Below are 18,126 nucleotides of genomic sequence, written 5' to 3' on the forward strand. Positions count from 1 at the left end.
CTTAAAGAGGGTACTTTTAGATGAGATATTAGGAAGAAATGCTCTACAGTGAGGGTGGCGAGAATCTAGAACAGGTTGCCCACAGGAGAACTTGTGGATGCCCCCTCCCTAGAAGCGTTCAAGGCCAGACTGGATGAGGCTTTGAGGAACCTGGTCTACTGGAAGTCAAAAAAGAGCATAAGAAAAGTCCACAATGCCTTCCCTGCTTAAATTACTCCATTCGGTGAATAAAAATGGAGACATTACACCATGGGGAGAGAAAACCCCGAAGGCCCATTTGTCACCTTGCATCATGTCTTTTGCAGAGGACAATCAAAGAGGAGGAGGACAGAGTTTTCCACAAGAAACCACAGCTGATACCAGCACAGTCAGCAGTCAGCAACGGTAATAAGGCTGTAAATAGTGCCTGGGGGAGGCGGGACTGTCACCACCACAGCCTGCATGTCTTGCAGACCTCCAGCAAGCTCGGGTGGAAATGCTACACACCAGCAAGCAAGAGCGTCTGCAAAGCCCATGTCGTGGCACCTCTCATCGCAATCAGCAGCGATTTTCTTCTCCCGGAGAACACTCACACCCAGAACAGCAAACCTCAGCTGCGGACCGTAACTGCTGCTCGGTGCGGCAATACCTTTATTCTTCCCCCAAAGCAAGACCCGGAGGGCTCCGGCAAGGACGCGAAGCCAGATGCAACGGTCCCATTAACATCCTCAAGCACCCGCCGAGCACCCACCGCCCGCAGGCCCCGGGGGCTGAGCCCGGCTCCCACCAGCACCTGCCCAGGGGGCGCGCGAGAAGGCCGAGAAGGGGGAAGGGGCGTCGGGGGAACGGGCGAGAGACGAGAAAGGGAGGGCTACTGACCGTGTCCAGGAGAGCGGGCGGCTCCGGCTGCGTCTCCTTCGCCGCGGGGCCGGGCGGCGGCGGCGGGAAGTTGGGGCTGAAAACCATCAGGTCGCTCTTGCCCGCCCCCTCCGCCACGCACAGGCTCCGGCTCTGGCGCTGCGAGTACGACCAGCTCCCCACTTCGCTGGCGCACACCAGCGTCGCCGGCCCGGGCCCCGACAGCACGGCCGCCCGCGGCGCCCACCGCGACGCCCCGTACAGCACCACCGCCAGCAGGAACAGGCTCGACACCGCACAGATGGCCACCACCAGCCACACGTTCGTCGCCGCCGCCGCGCTGCCCTCCGCACCCGCCGCCGGCCGCAGCCCCGCCCCCGACGACGACGACGACGACGAGCCCACGGCCGCCAGCGCCGCCTCGGCGCCCTCCACCAGCGACACGCTCAGCGTGGCCGTGGCCGAGCGCGCCGGCTCGCCGTGGTCCCGCACCACGATCACCAGCCTCTGCCGCGGGCCGTCCGCTTCCTCCAGCACCCGCGCCGTGCTCACCTCGCCGCTGTACAGCCCCACGCGGAACGGGCCCTTCCCCCGCGGCTCCCACAGCTCGTAGCGCAGCCACGCGTTGTAGCCCGAGTCCGCGTCCACCGCCCGGATCTTCGCCACCACCTGCCCCGCCGGAGCCCCCCACGCCGCCCACGCCCACAACGCCCCCGAGCCCGGCCCCGACGCCGCCTCGCCCGCGGCCCCGGGCCCCGGCCCGCCGCCGGCAGGCGGGAGCAGCGCCGGCGCGTTGTCGTTCTCGTCCACCACGAAGAGCTGCACCGTGGCGTTGCCGCACAGCGGCGGCTCCCCCGCGTCCACCGCCCGCACCTCGAACTGCAGCACCTGCAGCTCCTCGTAGTCCAAGGGCTGCAGCGCCCACAGCCGCCCGCTCTCCGCGTCCACCGACACGTAGCTCGACGCCGGCCGCCACCCCCCGCCCGCCGCCGCGCCCCCGCCGCCGCCCTCCGCCACCGAGTAGCTCACGCGCCCGTTGCCCGCCTCGTCCGGGTCCCGCGCCCACAGCCGCGCCAGCTCCGCGCCCGCCGCGTTGTTCTCCCGCGCCAGCACCGTGTACACGGCCTGCGCGAACGACGGCGCGTTGTCGTTCACGTCCGACACCGGCACCCGCACCCCGCGGCTGGCGCGCAGCGGCGGCGCCCCGCCGTCCTCCGCCCGCACCTCCACCTCGTACTCCGACACCCGCTCCCGGTCCAGCGCCTCCCGCAGCACCAGCGAGTACGAGCCCGCGAACGTCGCCACCAGCCCGAACGGCGCCGCCGGCCACACCGCGCAGCGCACCCGCCCGTTCGCCCCCGAGTCCCGGTCCGACACGCTCAGCAGCGCCACCACCGTCCCCACCGCCGCGTCCTCCGGCACCGGCACCGACAGCGACGTCACCCACACCTCCGGCGCGTTGTCGTTCACATCCAGCACCTCCACCACCACCTTGCAGTGACCGGACAGCGGTGGGTTTCCCCGGTCCGCCGCATCCACTTGCAGGCGATAGAGACCAACAATTTCAAAGTCTAAGTCACCCCTAAGACGGATCTCTCCGCTGGTTCCGTCAATCCCGAAAACGTCTATTCCATCCGGAGAGAACAAGTGCTGCAGAGAATACGAGATATTCCTGTTCGTCCCCTCATCCAAATCCGTGGCGTTTACTCTGATCACTAAAGTGCCACGTTCCGTATTTTCCGGCAGCTGCACTTTATACACTGACTGGGTGAACTGGGGCGCGTTGTCGTTCGCGTCCAGCACCGAGATCACCAGCTCCATCGTGCCTGTCAGCGACGGCCGGCCACCGTCACTCGCCGTCAGCACCAACCGGTGCACAGGCACGGTCTCACGGTCCAGTGGTTTCCTGACTACCAGTAATAAGGACTCACCGTCCTCCTCGTTTTTTTGCAAATCCAGACTGAAGTGCTCGCTGGGGCTGAGCGTATAGGAGAGCTGCGCGTTGGCTCCGATATCTGCATCCGACGCGCCCTCCAGCGGGAAACGAGACCCTGGCAGCGACGATTCCGCGATGCTGAGGTTTTTCCGGGCGGCGGGGAAGACCGGGGCGTTGTCGTTGATGTCGGTGACCTCCAGCTCCACGTGGAAGACGCGCAGCGGCCGCTCCACCAGCACCTCCAGGCGCAGGGCGCACGGCGCGCTCTTCCCGCACAGCTCCTCCCGGTCCAGCCGCGAGCTCACCACCAGCGCCCCGCTCGCCCCGCTCACCTCCACGCTCGCCTGCCGGCCTTGCGCCACCAGCCGCAGCCCCCGCGCCTCCGGCTCGCCCGCCGCCAGGCCCAGGTCCTGCGCAAGCCGGCCCACCACCGTCCCGGCCTTGGCTTCCTCCGGCACCGAGTAGCGCACCTGCCCGCCGCCCAGCGCCCAGGCCGCCTGCAGCACCAGCACCCGCACCACGGGCCCCCAGCACACGACCATCGCCGCCGCCGCCACCCGCACCACGAGCGCCGCACGGCTCCCCGCCGCCGCCCGGATGCACCGGCTCTCCTGTCCGCCCCGCGCCGCCCCCCCGCGCTCACAGCCGGGCTCTCCGCCGCACCGGGGCGGAGCCGCCTCGCCGCTCCGCCGCCGTTTCTGAGCCTGCAGCGACACCGTGTGCTGCTCCGCCGCCTCACACGCTCCCCACGAGTGCCCGCGCCGCCGGACCCGTGCTGGTCGCCTCCTCTGTCGTCTCTCCCTTCCTTCCTCCTCTTTCTTTTCTTCTTCATTCTTTTCCCTGTTGTTTTTCCTCCTTATCTCTTTCTTCTTTGCTTCCTCGCTCTTTGCTCGCATAGATGCCTTACTTTTTTCATCCCCTCCTTCTTCCTCCTTTCTTTGTTTCTTTCTTAATTTCTTACACCTTTTTTCATCTCTCTTTCCTTTTCTCTTTCTTGCTTTCTTCTCTGTCCTCCTTCTCTTTCTTCTTTCTTCTCTTCCTTTACGTTCTTCTCTTCCTTCTGCTTTTCGTTCTTGCCCTGCCGTCTCCTAACCTATACTCTCCTTTCCTGTCTCTTTTCATCCTTCGTTCTTCTTTACCCCTGCTCGCAGCTCACCAGTCGCCTCCGGCGCCGCCGTGGAGACGGTCAAAGACGGCGCGTCAGCACTTATTACGGAGCATCAGCGCTAATTACGGGGCATCAGCGCTAATTACGGGGCATCAGCGCCGGAGCGCGGTACTCTCACCAAGGCAGAGGCTGTTAGGAACCAACTCCCTTCAGCGTCTAGCGATAACGTCGGGGCACCCTGGTAGTTTCCTTTATGGCTTCTTCCTTTCTGTCTCTTCTTTGTGATCTTCCTTCATTCCTTTCTTATTTCCTTGCTTCATTCCTTCCTAGCATCCTGCTTGCTTTCTTCCTTTCTCTTGCTCCACACATTTCTGTGCGCACCGATAGCGTCGGTGCATGCTACAAAACCTGTTTATCGTTTCTTCCTTTCTCTCTCTTCTTTCTCACTATTGCTTGCTTCGTTCCCCTTTGCTTTTCTTTCTCTCCATTGTTCCCTCCGTCATTCTCTTCTTACTTCTGTCCTCCTCTCTTCCCTGTCCTTCCCTCCCCTTCACTTCTTCTTCCCTTTTTGCCTCTTCCTTCTCTGCTTTACCCACAGGTTTTCTATATGACTACATCGCCCTCACCATGGAGCACGAACATGCCCTTTGGCAAGAGCTCTTTCCTTTTCCTCACCATTTTCCATCGAAGCTTGCACAGCGTCCCTGAGTACCCAGGATCCTCAACTCCATTCAGCATATAATGACAGTGAATGCTGGTAATCTCTGCTATCATCTATTCCTTCCTTCCTTTCTCTTCCTTCTTCCTTTCCTCTTTGCTTGCTTTTTCCTTCCATAGATTCCTTCCTTTCCTTCTTCCTTTCTCGTTCTTTCCTTCTTCCTCTTCCTTTCATATTTTTTCTCTTTTCTACTTCTTTTCCTTCGCTTCCTTTTTTCTGTTTTGCCTTCGCCCTGCCCTATCCTTGCCTCCCCTTCTCTTCTGCTTCCATACTTGTTTCTTATTTTCTTTTTTCCTTTACCAAAATACTTCCTCCATGTCTACACCACCCTTGACACGGAGCACGGACATGCCCTTTGGCAAGAGCTCTCACCCCTCTTCCCTTCCACCTTCCATCTCTCGAGACGAGCAACAACCTCCAGCCTTTCCTCCAGTCTATGCAAGACAGACAGACTGCCCCTCCACCTCCCCATCCCTCCCCTTCTGGAAGAAGGCCACACTCTTCAGCTCCCAGTCCTGTCATGGACACAGCAAGTAACACAGCAAGGCAATCATATGGCAAAGAACAGCTCTGCTACATCAGAACAGAATCCACCACCCTCGGAAACAGAAGCCCCAGCTCCAGGTACTTGGACATCTGTGCAAACAGGCTCAAATGAGCCCAAACAATGCACGGAGGGGGGGTGGGGTGGGGTGTCTTTCCTTTGGGGACACAAACCCATCACAGCCCAGCACACCAATCCTCCAAGAAGGCTGAAAAAGAACGGGGCAACCACACCTCCCAAGCACTCTTCATATACCTCGATGAAGAGCTATTCTTCTGGCCTCATCTTCCACCTGCATGATGAATGGCAAGGTTTTGCTTCTCCTTTCAGGTAGGCACACTCTGCCAGAACAACACACCAAGAGTCTCGGTACCCAGGGGCTTTAGTCCCCACAGAATACCTCTCACTCACTGGCATCATCCACCCATCAAAAGCCATGAAGGTAACACCACGACATTTTCACTGAGAACATCCCCTCAACTCCCAACTCACCCACTCCAAGAAATACATTGGGGTCCCTCCTTCATCCGTGATTGCTGCCACCTGCTCACACTGTGCCTGGAAGCAGCAAGAAAGGAACGAGAGCAGGCAGTGGTGCTTTGCTGGTCCAATCCAGTCAACATTTGGTCAAGCCAACATGAAGATACCATGACTAAACAGGAATAAAAATACATCTGTCTCTCAAAGACATCCACTTCAGGTGTGAGCAACTTACCTGTAGCATCACTGGTTGCTTCTTCAGAAAAGAAACATTTTCAGGGGCAGCAGAATTGCTTCTAAGGGACACTGTCTCTTAACTCTATCAGAGATTTCTGGGGATGCTGGACAGAAAAAAATTACTCACATTCTCCAAAAGTTTTTACATGACTGGACAGTGCGCAGGGCTCCCTTATCCACTTCTATCACAGGCAAAGCAAGAGGGAGACCTGAAAGCTAAGGACATTCTCTCAACATGAAACTCCGCTCAGGAGACTGGAAAAGCCATCCCCACACTGATGGCCAGCTGCCCAAAACTCTGCTACCCAACAGCTCCCAAAATTCAGCACTCTGCATCTCATCCAGCATTGCCAACACATTGCCAATGTGAGAGAAAGAAAAGCAAAAGGGTGGGTGGTTTTGGTGAGAGGAGAGAACAAAACCAGAGGATCCCATTCCGCTCTATTGAAACACAAGGATTGCCAACATCCTGAATATGGAGACCACTCCTTCCCCTCCCTAGCAAGACTAAGAGCAGAAAAGTAACCAAGGAGAGGTTCAGAGAAGGCTGGCCAAATTTGATCGAAATTTGGAAAAGCTTCTGTTTGATCAACACCATTCCACATCAAAAACAAGTGACCAAAGGTGTGTATGGCACACGTCTTCACATCTGGCAGGAATCGCACAGAGAACACCGAGGCACGAGCATATGAAGAACTTCTGGAGGTCCTGAGAGGATCCCGGGCAAGCACCGTTGTGTGCCGGATGCTTTCCCAAGGTTTTCTACTGGCATCCTGTTTCCCGTGCCCTGCAAAATGAGATCTCCAGCTAAGCAGACATTCACCAGTCCTTCACCAATGACACAGTCTATGTTATACACAGCATCTCCATTTCCTCAGGCAAGACTCTTCCCCGCTCAAGGTCACCCTCCCTGTGACGGATGCCCCAAGCCCTACTCCATGCCACTCAGAGGATCCTTGCCACAATACCCAGACATTGCTCCACCACAACAGCATGCCCCAGCAATAAAACCCACTCCGAGCATGACCCAGGCCTTCGCACATCCTCACCTTCCCTCACGATTGGCACAAAGAACACACGGAGGACTGCAAAGACACGCGCTGTCTGGCAGACTCTTCCCCAGCGCAAGAGACCTTCAGCCTCAATCCTTTCGCCTTTTCAGCAATCTCAGATGGAAACACAACAGAGCTGCACATTACAGTTCTTAAAGATGCTGTGATCAGAGCTGTGACAGCTCTGATCCCAGTCCACACAGATTTCACTCTTTGAGAGAACCACACCAAATGCCGAAGCGCAAGCTGGCTGATGGCCAACCGCCCAAACGTCTGCAACCTGACAGCTACCAAAATTCAGCAGTCTGCATCTCATCCAGCATTACCAACACATTGCCAATGAGAGATAAATAAAAAACAAAAAGGTGGGAGTTTTTGCTAAAAGCAGAGAAGAAATCCAAAGGAACCCCTGCCACTGTACTGAAACACAAGCTTTGCCAACATTTTGAATACAGAGAGCACTTCTTCCCCTGCCTAGCAAAACTAAGAGCAGAAAAATAACCAAGAAGAGGTTCAGAGAAGGCTGGCAGCATCATCAAAATTTGTAAATGTTTCTGTTTGAGCAACAACATTCCTCAAAAAGAACTGATTAAAGGCATCTATGTCAGAGGACTTACCAAGCAGTAATACCACGACGAGCAACAGTGCCCTAAGATATGCCAAACTGCTGGAGGTCCTGAGAGGATCACGAGAAAGTAGCACTGTGTGCTGGGAATCTTCTCAAGGTTTTCTACTGGAATCCTCTATCCCATACCCTGGGAAACAGGATCCCCAGCTAAGCAGACATTGCCCAGTCCTTCCACAGTGACTCAGACTGTGTTCTACCCAGCATCTCCATTTCCCTTAAGCAAGACTCTCCTCCCCTTAACGTCACCCTGCCCATGACGCATGCCCAGGCCTTACTTGGTGCTACTTGGAGGATCGCTGCCACAATACCCAGACATTGCTCCACCACAACAGCATGCCCCAGCTCTAAACTCTGTTCTGAGCATGACCCAGGCCTTTGCACATCTTCCCCTTCCCTCACAAATTGCACAAAGAACATACGGAGGCATGCAAAGCCACGCAGTGTCTGCCAGACTCTTCCTAGATGCATGAACTTCACCCTGAATTCTTTTGCCCTTTCAGCAATCTCAGATGGAAACACCACAGAGCTGCACATTAGAGTTCTTAAGGATTCTGTGATCAGAGCTGTGACGGCTCGGATCCCACTCCACACAGATTTCATTCTTCAAGAGAACCACACCAAAAGCCGAAGCATAAGTGCATTCACAATATCAACTGGATGGGAGAATTTGTACCACAGAAAAAGAGAGCTGGGCTGCTCTGGAGGGTTTGGCACATACGTGCAAGTAACCAAATGTGTAAAGCATGACAATGGGACGCAGCACCTCTACTGAGTGCACAAGCAGGGGAAGTTGAGTACACAAAGATTACACACACTTCCTCATGTGTACTTAAAAATCCTGCCTGAGGAGGAGGAAGGAGCCACCATGGCAACATCAACGGCTGTGGAAGCTACTATAGATGCCCACGACTACATAAGGACACCACATCGAAGATATTCATAACCACACGGAGATATTCTTAACCTCAAAAGACATTGTCGACATTTCAGTACCACACACTACCTCAAGATCCAGAAGGCCTCCAACTCCAGACCCTTGGAGCCTGGGAAAGGATTCTGCAAAAGAACACTCCCTGCCCTTCCTGCCTCATGCCTTCCTCTAGGCATCCTCCATTTCCCACTCTGCGACATGTATTCTCCAGAAAAGCACATCATCTCCCATTCTTGTCTTCTTATGACTTGGCCCATGGGCTTCCCAAGGATCTCCAGTTCCCTCAGACAAGTCTTCCCACTGCTCAAGGTCACTCTTCACATCAGGACATGGCCAGGCCCTACTCAGTGCCACTGCCACATTCACCTCTGCGACACGCCACCGCTTCCTTTCCCACCTCAGGGCTCACTCCAGCTTTTGCAGACCCTTCCAGCAATGAGAGCACCATAAAAAACCACACAGATGGTATCATATAGACCGTGTCCAGCAGACTCTCTACTCTTTCTTTCTAAAGGTGACTGTTGTGGTTTAGCTCCATTTGGCAATTAAGTACCACACAGCTGCTTGCTCACCCTCCCCCCCGGTGGGATGGGGGAGAGAACCAAAAGAGCAAAAGTAAGAAAACTCATGGGTTGAGGTAAGAACAGTTTAATAATTGGAACACACAGGGAAAAAAAAAAAATGTAATGAGAAGGAAAACAACAAGACAGCGAAAGAGGAACAAAACCCAGGGAAAAAAAAACAAGCGATACAACCACTCACCACCCGCCGACCGACACAACGCCAGTCCCCGAGCAGCGATCACTACCCCCAGCCAACTCCCCCCACTTTATATGCTGAGCATGATGTCATATGGTATGGAATAGCCCTTTGGTCAGTTTGGATCAGCTATCTTGGCTGTGCCCCCTCCCAGTTTCTTGTGCGCCCAGCAGAGCATGGGAAGCTGAAAAGTCCTTGGCTAGTGTAAACATTACTTAGCAACAACTAAAACATCAATGTGTTATCAATATTATTCTCATACTAAATTCAAAACACAGCACTATACCAGGTACTAGGAAGAAAATTAACTCTATCCCAGCTGAAACCAGGACAGTGATGTCGGAACAGCTCGAAATGGCAATGGCATCGATTTCATGCTGTGAGAGAACAACCCAAACATTGATAAGCACCCCAATGTAACAGCTGATACCGATTCTGTAGGAGAATTCACGTTTGGGGTTTTGTTATCAGGGGTTTGTTTTGTTAGTTTGAAACGTTTGTTTGTTGGTTGGGTTTGGGTTTTTTAATTGAAAAGAAGGTTTCCGGGACTTTTGTAAGGGTGTGGCTGCTGATACAAATATTGAAAGAACATCATAACAAGCCACTATACGTCACGCCGCTTCTCTGGCCAGGAACGCAAGTCCACAACCGTTCCCATCAATGAGAGCACCACAAAACACATACAGATGGTATCATATACACTGTGTTCAGCAGACTCTCTGTAGTTGACCCTTCATGTTTTGCAATGCTTCAGCTATCTCAGATGGAAACGTTACACACCTGGGAGCTCTGTTACACATCTGAAAGGTTACACATCTATTTGTAGAGACCATTTCAGGACAGCTCTAATGGCAACGGGCATTGATTTCCTTCTGTGAGAGCACAAGCCGAATGCTGATGAGCACAGCACTGTCATGGATGATATCTAATGTCTAGGACAATTTGGGTTTTTTTTTGAAAAGAAGGTTTCCAGGGCTTCCATAAGGCAGTCAATGATGATACAAATATTGAAAGACTATCAAAACAGGCCAGCGTACATCATATCACGTCGCTACTCCAGCCAGGAAGGAAAGTCTGTAACATGGTTTGGGTGGGGGCGGGAAAAGAAAAAGAAAATTCCCAGTTCTGACACCTACCATGGGTCACACTCCTCTCCCTGAACACTTTATACTACAAACTACAGCAACAACATACTTGGAAAAAGAACACAGGAAAAGTCCACATTGCCTTCCCTACTTTCATAATGACTCTGGTAGGCCAACCAAAACGGAGACATTACACCACGGGGAGATAAATCCCTGAAGTCCTAACTGCTACCCTCCATCACGTCTTTTCCAGAGGACAATCACAGAGGAGGAGGACACAGTTTTCCACAAGAAACCACATCTGACAAATTTGGTGGCCTTCTATGATGGGGTTACAGCATTGGTGGATAAGGGAAGATGACTGACATCATCCACCTGGCCTTGTGCAAAGCATTTGATACTGTCCCGCACAACATCCTTGTCTCTGAAATGGAGAGACATGGATTTGACGGGTGGACCCTTTGGTGGATAAGGAATTGGCTGGATGGTCGGTCGCACTCAAAGAGTTGCAGTCAACGGCTTGATGTCTGCGTGCAGACCAGTAGTGTCCCTCTGGTCACCAGGGGCCCGTATCGGGACCAGAATTATTTAATATCTTTCTCGGGGACACGGACAGTGGGACTGCGTGAACCCTCAGCAAGTTTGTGGATGACACCAAGCTGAGTGGAGTGGTTGATACTCTAGAGGGAAGGGATGCCATCTAGAGGAACCTCGACAGGCTAGAGAGGTGGGCCCGTGCGAACTTCATGAAGTTCAACAAGTGCAAAGTCCTGCACCTGGGTTGGGGCAATCCCAAACATGGATATAGGCCTGGCAATGAGTGGATTGAGCGGAGCCCTGTGGAGATGGACTTGGGGGTATTGGTGGATGAAAAACTGAATGTGAGCTGGCAATGTGCACTCTCAGCCCAGAGAGCCAATCCTGTCCTGGGCTGCATCAAAAGAAGTGTGGCTAGCAGGTCGAGGGAGGTGATTCTCTCCCCTCTACTCTGCTCTCGTGACACCCCACCTGGAGGACTGTGTTCAGCTCTGGGGCACACAGCATAAGACAGACATGGACTTGCTCGAGTGGGTCCAGAGGAGGGCCACAAAGATGATCAGGGGGATGAACCACCTCCCCTATGAGTACAGGCTGACAGAGTTGGGGTTCTTTAGCCTACAGAAGAGAAGGCTCCGGGGAGACCTTATAGTGGCCTTCCACTACTTAAGGGGGCCTACAGAAAAGATGGGGAGGGACTCTTTATCAGGGAGTGCAGTGATAGGACAAGGGCTAACAGTCTTAAACTTAAAGAGGGTACTTTTAGATGAGATATTAGGAAGAAATGCTCTACAGTGAGGGTGGCGAGAATCTAGAACAGGTTGCCCACAGGAGAACTTGTGGATGCCCCCTCCCTAGAAGCGTTCAAGGCCAGACTGGATGAGGCTTTGAGGAACCTGGTCTACTGGAAGTCAAAAAAGAGCATAAGAAAAGTCCACAATGCCTTCCCTGCTTAAATTACTCCATTCGGTGAATAAAAATGGAGACATTACACCACGGGGAGAGAAAACCCCGAAGGCCCATTTGTCACCTTGCATCATGTCTTTTGCAGAGGACAATCAAAGAGGAGGAGGACAGAGTTTTCCACAAGAAACCACAGCTGATACCAGCACAGTCAGCAGTCAGCAACGGTAATAAGGCTGTAAATAGTGCCTGGGGGAGGCGGGACTGTCACCACCCCAGCCTGCGTGTCTTGCAGACCTCCAGCAAGCTCGGGTGGAAATGCTACACACCAGCAAGCAAGAGCGTCTGCAAAGCCCATGTCGTGGCACCTCTCATCGCAATCAGCAGCGATTTTCTTCTCCCGGAGAACACTCACACCCAGAACAGCAAACCTCAGCTGCGGACCATAACTGCTGCTCGGTGCGGCAATACCTTTATTAAGAATAAAGCAAGACCCGGAGGGCTCCGGCAAGGACGCGAAGCCAGATGCAACGGTCCCATTAACATCCTCAAGCACCCGCCGAGCACCCACCGCCCGCAGGCCCCGGGGGCTGAGCCCGGCTCCCACCAGCACCTGCCCAGGGGGCGCGCGAGAAGGCCGAGAAGGGGGAAGGGGCGTCGGGGGAACGGGCGAGAGACGAGAAAGGGAGGGCTACTGACCGTGTCCAGGAGAGCGGGCGGCTCCGGCTGCGTCTCCTTCGCCGCGGGGCCGGGCGGCGGCGGCGGGAAGTTGGGGCTGAAAACCATCAGGTCGCTCTTGCCCGCCCCCTCCGCCACGCACAGGCTCCGGCTCTGGCGCTGCGAGTACGACCAGCTCCCCACTTCGCTGGCGCACACCAGCGTCGCCGGCCCGGGCCCCGACAGCACGGCCGCCCGCGGCGCCCACCGCGACGCCCCGTACAGCACCACCGCCAGCAGGAACAGGCTCGACACCGCACAGATGGCCACCACCAGCCACACGTTCGTCACCGCCGCCGCGCTGCCCTCCGCACCCGCCGCCGGCCGCAGCCCCGCCCCCGACGACGACGACGACGACGAGCCCACGGCCGCCAGCGCCGCCTCGGCGCCCTCCACCAGCGACACGCTCAGCGTGGCCGTGGCCGAGCGCGCCGGCTCGCCGTGGTCCCGCACCACGATCACCAGCCTCTGCCGCGGGCCGTCCGCTTCCTCCAGCACCCGCGCCGTGCTCACCTCGCCGCTGTACAGCCCCACGCGGAACGGGCCCTTCCCCCGCGGCTCCCACAGCTCGTAGCGCAGCCACGCGTTGTAGCCCGAGTCCGCGTCCACCGCCCGGATCTTCGCCACCACCTGCCCCGCCGGAGCCCCCCACGCCGCCCACGCCCACAACGCCCCCGAGCCCGGCCCCGACGCCGCCTCGCCCGCGGCCCCGGGCCCCGGCCCGCCGCCGGCAGGCGGGAGCAGCGCCGGCGCGTTGTCGTTCTCGTCCACCACGAAGAGCTGCACCGTGGCGTTGCCGCACAGCGGCGGCTCCCCCGCGTCCACCGCCCGCACCTCGAACTGCAGCACCTGCAGCTCCTCGTAGTCCAAGGGCTGCAGCGCCCACAGCCGCCCGCTCTCCGCGTCCACCGACACGTAGCTCGACGCCGGCCGCCACCCCCCGCCCGCCGCCGCGCCCCCGCCGCCGCCCTCCGCCACCGAGTAGCTCACGCGCCCGTTGCCCGCCTCGTCCGGGTCCCGCGCCCACAGCCGCGCCAGCTCCGCGCCCGCCGCGTTGTTCTCCCGCGCCAGCACCGTGTACACGGCCTGCGCGAACGACGGCGCGTTGTCGTTCACGTCCGACACCGGCACCCGCACCCCGCGGCTGGCGCGCAGCGGCGGCGCCCCGCCGTCCTCCGCCCGCACCTCCACCTCGTACTCCGACACCCGCTCCCGGTCCAGCGCCTCCCGCAGCACCAGCGAGTACGAGCCCGCGAACGTCGCCACCAGCCCGAACGGCGCCGCCGGCCACACCGCGCAGCGCACCCGCCCGTTCGCCCCCGAGTCCCGGTCCGACACGCTCAGCAGCGCCACCACCGTCCCCACCGCCGCGTCCTCCGGCACCGGCACCGACAGCGACGTCACCCACACCTCCGGCGCGTTGTCGTTCACGTCCAGCACCTCCACCACTACCTTGCAGTGACCCGACAGCGGGGGCGTCCCCTTATCTGTCGCTTCGATTTGTATCTCGTATGAACGGACGTCTTCAAAGTCCAGGGCACCTTTCAGTCGGATCTCCCCCGACTTCGGATTTAAAATGAAAAGGTTTAATCCCTTTGGTGGAAAAGTATTGCTCGCAGTGAACGTCATTTTGCCATTGCTTCCCACGTCCGGATCCGTGGCGTTCACCAGAGCCACCAGCGTCCCTTCTGCAGCGCTCTCCGGCAGCTGCACTTTATACACCGACTGGGTGAACTGGGGCACGTTGTCGTTCGCATCCAGCACCGAGATCACCAGCTCCATCGTGCCTGTCAGCGACGGCCGGCCACCGTCACTCGCCGTCAGCACCAACCCGTGCACAGGCACCCTCTCGCGGTCCAGTGGTTTCGTGAGCACCAGAAACAGGGATTCTCGGTATTCTTCACTCCGCTGTAAATGCAAAGAGAAATGCTCGCTGGGGCTGAGCGTATAGGAGAGCTGCGCGTTGGCTCCGATATCTGCATCCGACGCGCCCTCCAGCGGGAAACGAGACCCTGGCACCGTAGATAATTCCGCGATGCTGAGGTTTTTCCGGGCGGCGGGGAAGACCGGGGCGTTGTCGTTGATGTCGGTGACCTCCAGCTCCACGTGGAAGACGCGCAGCGGCCGCTCCACCAGCACCTCCAGGCGCAGGGCGCACGGCGCGCTCTTCCCGCACAGCTCCTCCCGGTCCAGCCGCGAGCTCACCACCAGCGCCCCGCTCGCCCCGCTCACCTCCACGCTCGCCTGCCGGCCTTGCGCCACCAGCCGCAGCCCCCGCGCCTCCGGCTCGCCCGCCGCCAGGCCCAGGTCCTGTGCCAGCCGGCCCACCACCGTCCCGGCCTTGGCTTCCTCCGGCACCGAGTAGCGCACCTGCCCGCCGCCCAGCGCCCAGGCCGCCTGCAGCACCAGCACCCGCACCACGGGCCCCCAGCGCTGCCGCGGTGGCCCACAAATACCCATCGCAGAAGAATTCGTTCTTCTCCCCACCCTGTCGTTACGGCTATTTCTGTCGAAACGGTTTTAGCTGTGCACTGTCAGTAATCCTTTCTCAGGGGCTGCACATCCCTTTCTCTGCTGCTTTTTGTCTCGTCTGCATTGTTTTTATGTGCACCGGAAGGTCTTTCCCCGCCCTTCCCCCGCTTTTATCATACATTTATTAGGTCCGAGCGGCATCATGTGGCACTCTGCACGAATTGCCTCTTAGGGTTCTCTGCAAATCCCGCTGGTTTGCTTCATCTTTGCCATTTTCCATTCCATGCACTTCAACTCTTTCTCACGTTGCTGCCGAATATTCATCCCCAGCATTTTCACTGGTTTCGGAGAAGTGCATATGATTTTTCTCCAACTTCTTCGTAGAGCACTCTTCTGCCAATTTGTCTGAAACACGGTGGTTTTCACTCATTGCAACTAATTTTGAGGCCTGAATTTTGTTCTTCGGTTAAAACAGGCAGAAAAATCCCATCGAACTTTTAATTCTTCTCGGAGACTCTTTATTTTCTTTTGGACTGGTCTTTACTGTCACCTCTACTCATCTTGATTTGTAGCCCCTGTCATCAGTTCAAGTGGCCGAAAACTAATCTTTCACACTTGTTTTCCTAGTGAAACAGTCTTGCCATAAATGATATTGAACACATTTTAACACATTTTTCCATTAATGGGACAGGTCCCAGGATGACCCTGATTGGGGTTCCTCTATTAGAAACTCTGAGTTTTCTTTCTGAAAACATGCGTGTTCCACATGCAGTTCTATACATTTATTGCAACAAAATATATCTAGAAGTGTTTTGTAACCACACCTACAGGGTGAGGACGTTCACACGGTGGTGCTGTGAGCAAGTCTTGTAAGGACTGAGGGTAGAAGGGAAAGGGAAAACCCGGAAACAGATCCCCTTCTCACGGTCACTGGATTCCACACCTTTGCCCCCCCCCCATCCCTCCGAGGGAACGGGAGGGTCAAACGGTTCAAAGATAACTCCTTCACAGGAGATACTCCCTGTACCCATCAGCTCTGCTGACAGCGCAAGTGACCACCCTGCTATGAAACACTGAGTGGAAAGGGGACGCAGAAGGAGAGCAGAATCTGAGAAACGCAGGTTACTCCACATTTGCCTGTACTCGGAGCCGAGGGGGAAGCCGAGGGGAACACAGGAGGGCACAGGTGAGAGGAGGCACAGTCAACACGTGTAGTGACTCCAGTCCCTTGGGAGGAAGCAGAAGAGAACAGTGTCATGGGCGAGATCCTTCCTTTAAATGAGACAGGGCTGAGTTTTTTCGCTATCTGTGCTCTCCATTTGTGCTTGCATTCTGCCAGAGGCTCATCGGTATTGTGGGATAATGGAATAAATGTTACCGTCCCCTGCTCCCCCTCCCCGACAAAGCCGGGTGCATGGCTGTGGGAAGATTTTCAACCACCATTTGAAACTTCAGGGCAAAATATGCTGCCTGCCCACACAGCTCTCATCTGCATTCACCATCACCTGCCCCAAGCCCCCACAGGCAGCCAGGCTGTGGCACACCAGCCCTGCGGCCGCCGCACTTCCCGCAGCTGGACTAAGGATGAGAGCCACTTCTGCCGTTACTCTATATCTCATTTACACAGACCACAGTTCAAAAGATCATTGAACACGATTGTGCCTACTGACCTTTTTGTATTCCTGCCCGACTGATCTCCACAGTGCCGCCAGTTCATATGGAAATCCGCCGCTGTAGGTAGTCAAGCTTTCTGTGGGCAGCAATGATGTCTTGATTCCAGATCCGTCCCTAATGCTATTTTTGCATGGCCTATGCCATCAAAACACAAAGACGAACTCTTCTTCCTACTGCGTCTTTGTAACTTCCCTGCATTTCCTTATCCTGACCAGTGACAGGGTTTTCTCCCCAAGGAAGGCATTCAGACAGACCACATTTCATATCCCAAATCCTTGTGGAAGTTCAGCCTTTGAAGATGAAGAGTGGTATTCCTCTCCAGCGCTGCTCTCAAGCAAAGCAGCCCACGGGAAATAGCAAAAGGGACCTCTGGCAGATATTGCTGTTGCTGGGGACTCAGACTTACTAAGCCCATTAGCACATCCCTATCACATTCATAACGCCCATACAGGTTTTGTAATTCTCTTCCATTGTGTAGGTCTACACATGGATTTTCTGCAGTCTCACACTGTCATTACCATAGACCACACATAAACAGAGACAAATCCATCCTATCAAGTAGAACAGCATTTGTTAAATTTTTCCAGGTGCAGGAGACAGAATTGATCTTTTTGATAACACAGGACAGATGAGTAAGATTCTACAAGGCACAATTTTTGCCAAGTTAATCTGGAGGCACGTTCCCGACCTCTGAGTTTCCTGGAGTTTTCTGGCAGTTTGTTTTAATTCGTGTTGCAAAAGGAAATAAAGGTTTGGGTAGAGATCACTATCTTGACTTGTGGACAGGACGAGATGCCAGGACAGATCTTCTATCAAGAAATTCATCACGCTCGCTCCATGTGAGTCCAGGATGAGAGGTATTTAAGCAGGACAGCTTTGGTTTTGTTTTCCCTACTTATCCGCTTGCTAAGTTAATCCACTTACCTGGAATAAGTAGATCTTTTCTGGAGGAAAAGGAATTCCAAAAGGAATATGCCATGTTCATAGGGATGAAAATATAATGCCAATGTCAGCAAAAAGAGCACCATTTTATTTTCAAGTATCTTACAGCCATGCTAGGGTCTAAGTTAAGCTTGCTGTAAAATGTAGTAGGATGTTTTACATGAGTAAAACAGCTGTTAATGAGATGACAAGCACTGACGTCAAGGATAGAAGACATAGTGTCCCTTTTCCTGTGGTCTGAACACTTGTCTGCATCATTTCTATATCCACCAAGCAGCAGCTGGAATAAATGGTCCCACAATGCCAGAGATCCGAGCTTAGCTAGGGATAAAGATGTTTCTGTATGCAAAGAAACAGTTAAAGAATCCAGGATAATCTACACATTGGAAGAGTTGTTTCTTGCTTATTCAAATCGAGTTCATGTGAAATTCTCACATTCTGATGAAATCCAGCTACTAACCTAGTAGCAGTAGGGTAGTGGGTAGCATTGGCAAATCCTTAAGCATTGTAGCATTGCACTGCTATCACAGATGTACAACTAAATTACCTTTTATACCACCTGTATC

At 55.2% G+C, this 18,126-nt stretch overlaps 2 protein-coding genes across 2 annotated transcripts; both read right to left on the minus strand.

Moving 5' to 3' along the window:
• Positions 1–630: 630 nt before the first annotated feature.
• On the minus strand, positions 631–3,315 carry LOC142414126 (protocadherin alpha-6-like). The gene has a single exon (XM_075511027.1). The coding sequence runs from the start codon at positions 3,313–3,315 to the stop codon at positions 631–633; it is 2,685 nt and encodes an 894-aa protein (XP_075367142.1).
• An 8,872-nt stretch (positions 3,316–12,187) lies between these two features.
• LOC142414127 (protocadherin alpha-13-like) lies at positions 12,188–14,932 on the minus strand. Its single transcript, XM_075511028.1, has one exon. It carries the CDS (start codon positions 14,930–14,932, stop codon positions 12,188–12,190), a length of 2,745 nt encoding a protein of 914 aa, XP_075367143.1.
• Positions 14,933–18,126: the final 3,194 nt, after the last annotated feature.

The sequence above is a fragment of the Mycteria americana genome, chromosome 8, assembly GCF_035582795.1.
Source record: "Mycteria americana isolate JAX WOST 10 ecotype Jacksonville Zoo and Gardens chromosome 8, USCA_MyAme_1.0, whole genome shotgun sequence".
Classification (NCBI taxonomy): Eukaryota; Metazoa; Chordata; class Aves; order Ciconiiformes; family Ciconiidae; genus Mycteria; species Mycteria americana.

Coding starts and splice junctions, on each gene's coding strand:
- LOC142414126 (XM_075511027.1), bottom strand. CDS start 3,315: ATGGTCGTGTGCTGGGGGCCCGTGGTGCGGGTGCTGGTGCTGCAGGCG.
- LOC142414127 (XM_075511028.1), bottom strand. CDS start 14,932: ATGGGTATTTGTGGGCCACCGCGGCAGCGCTGGGGGCCCGTGGTGCGG.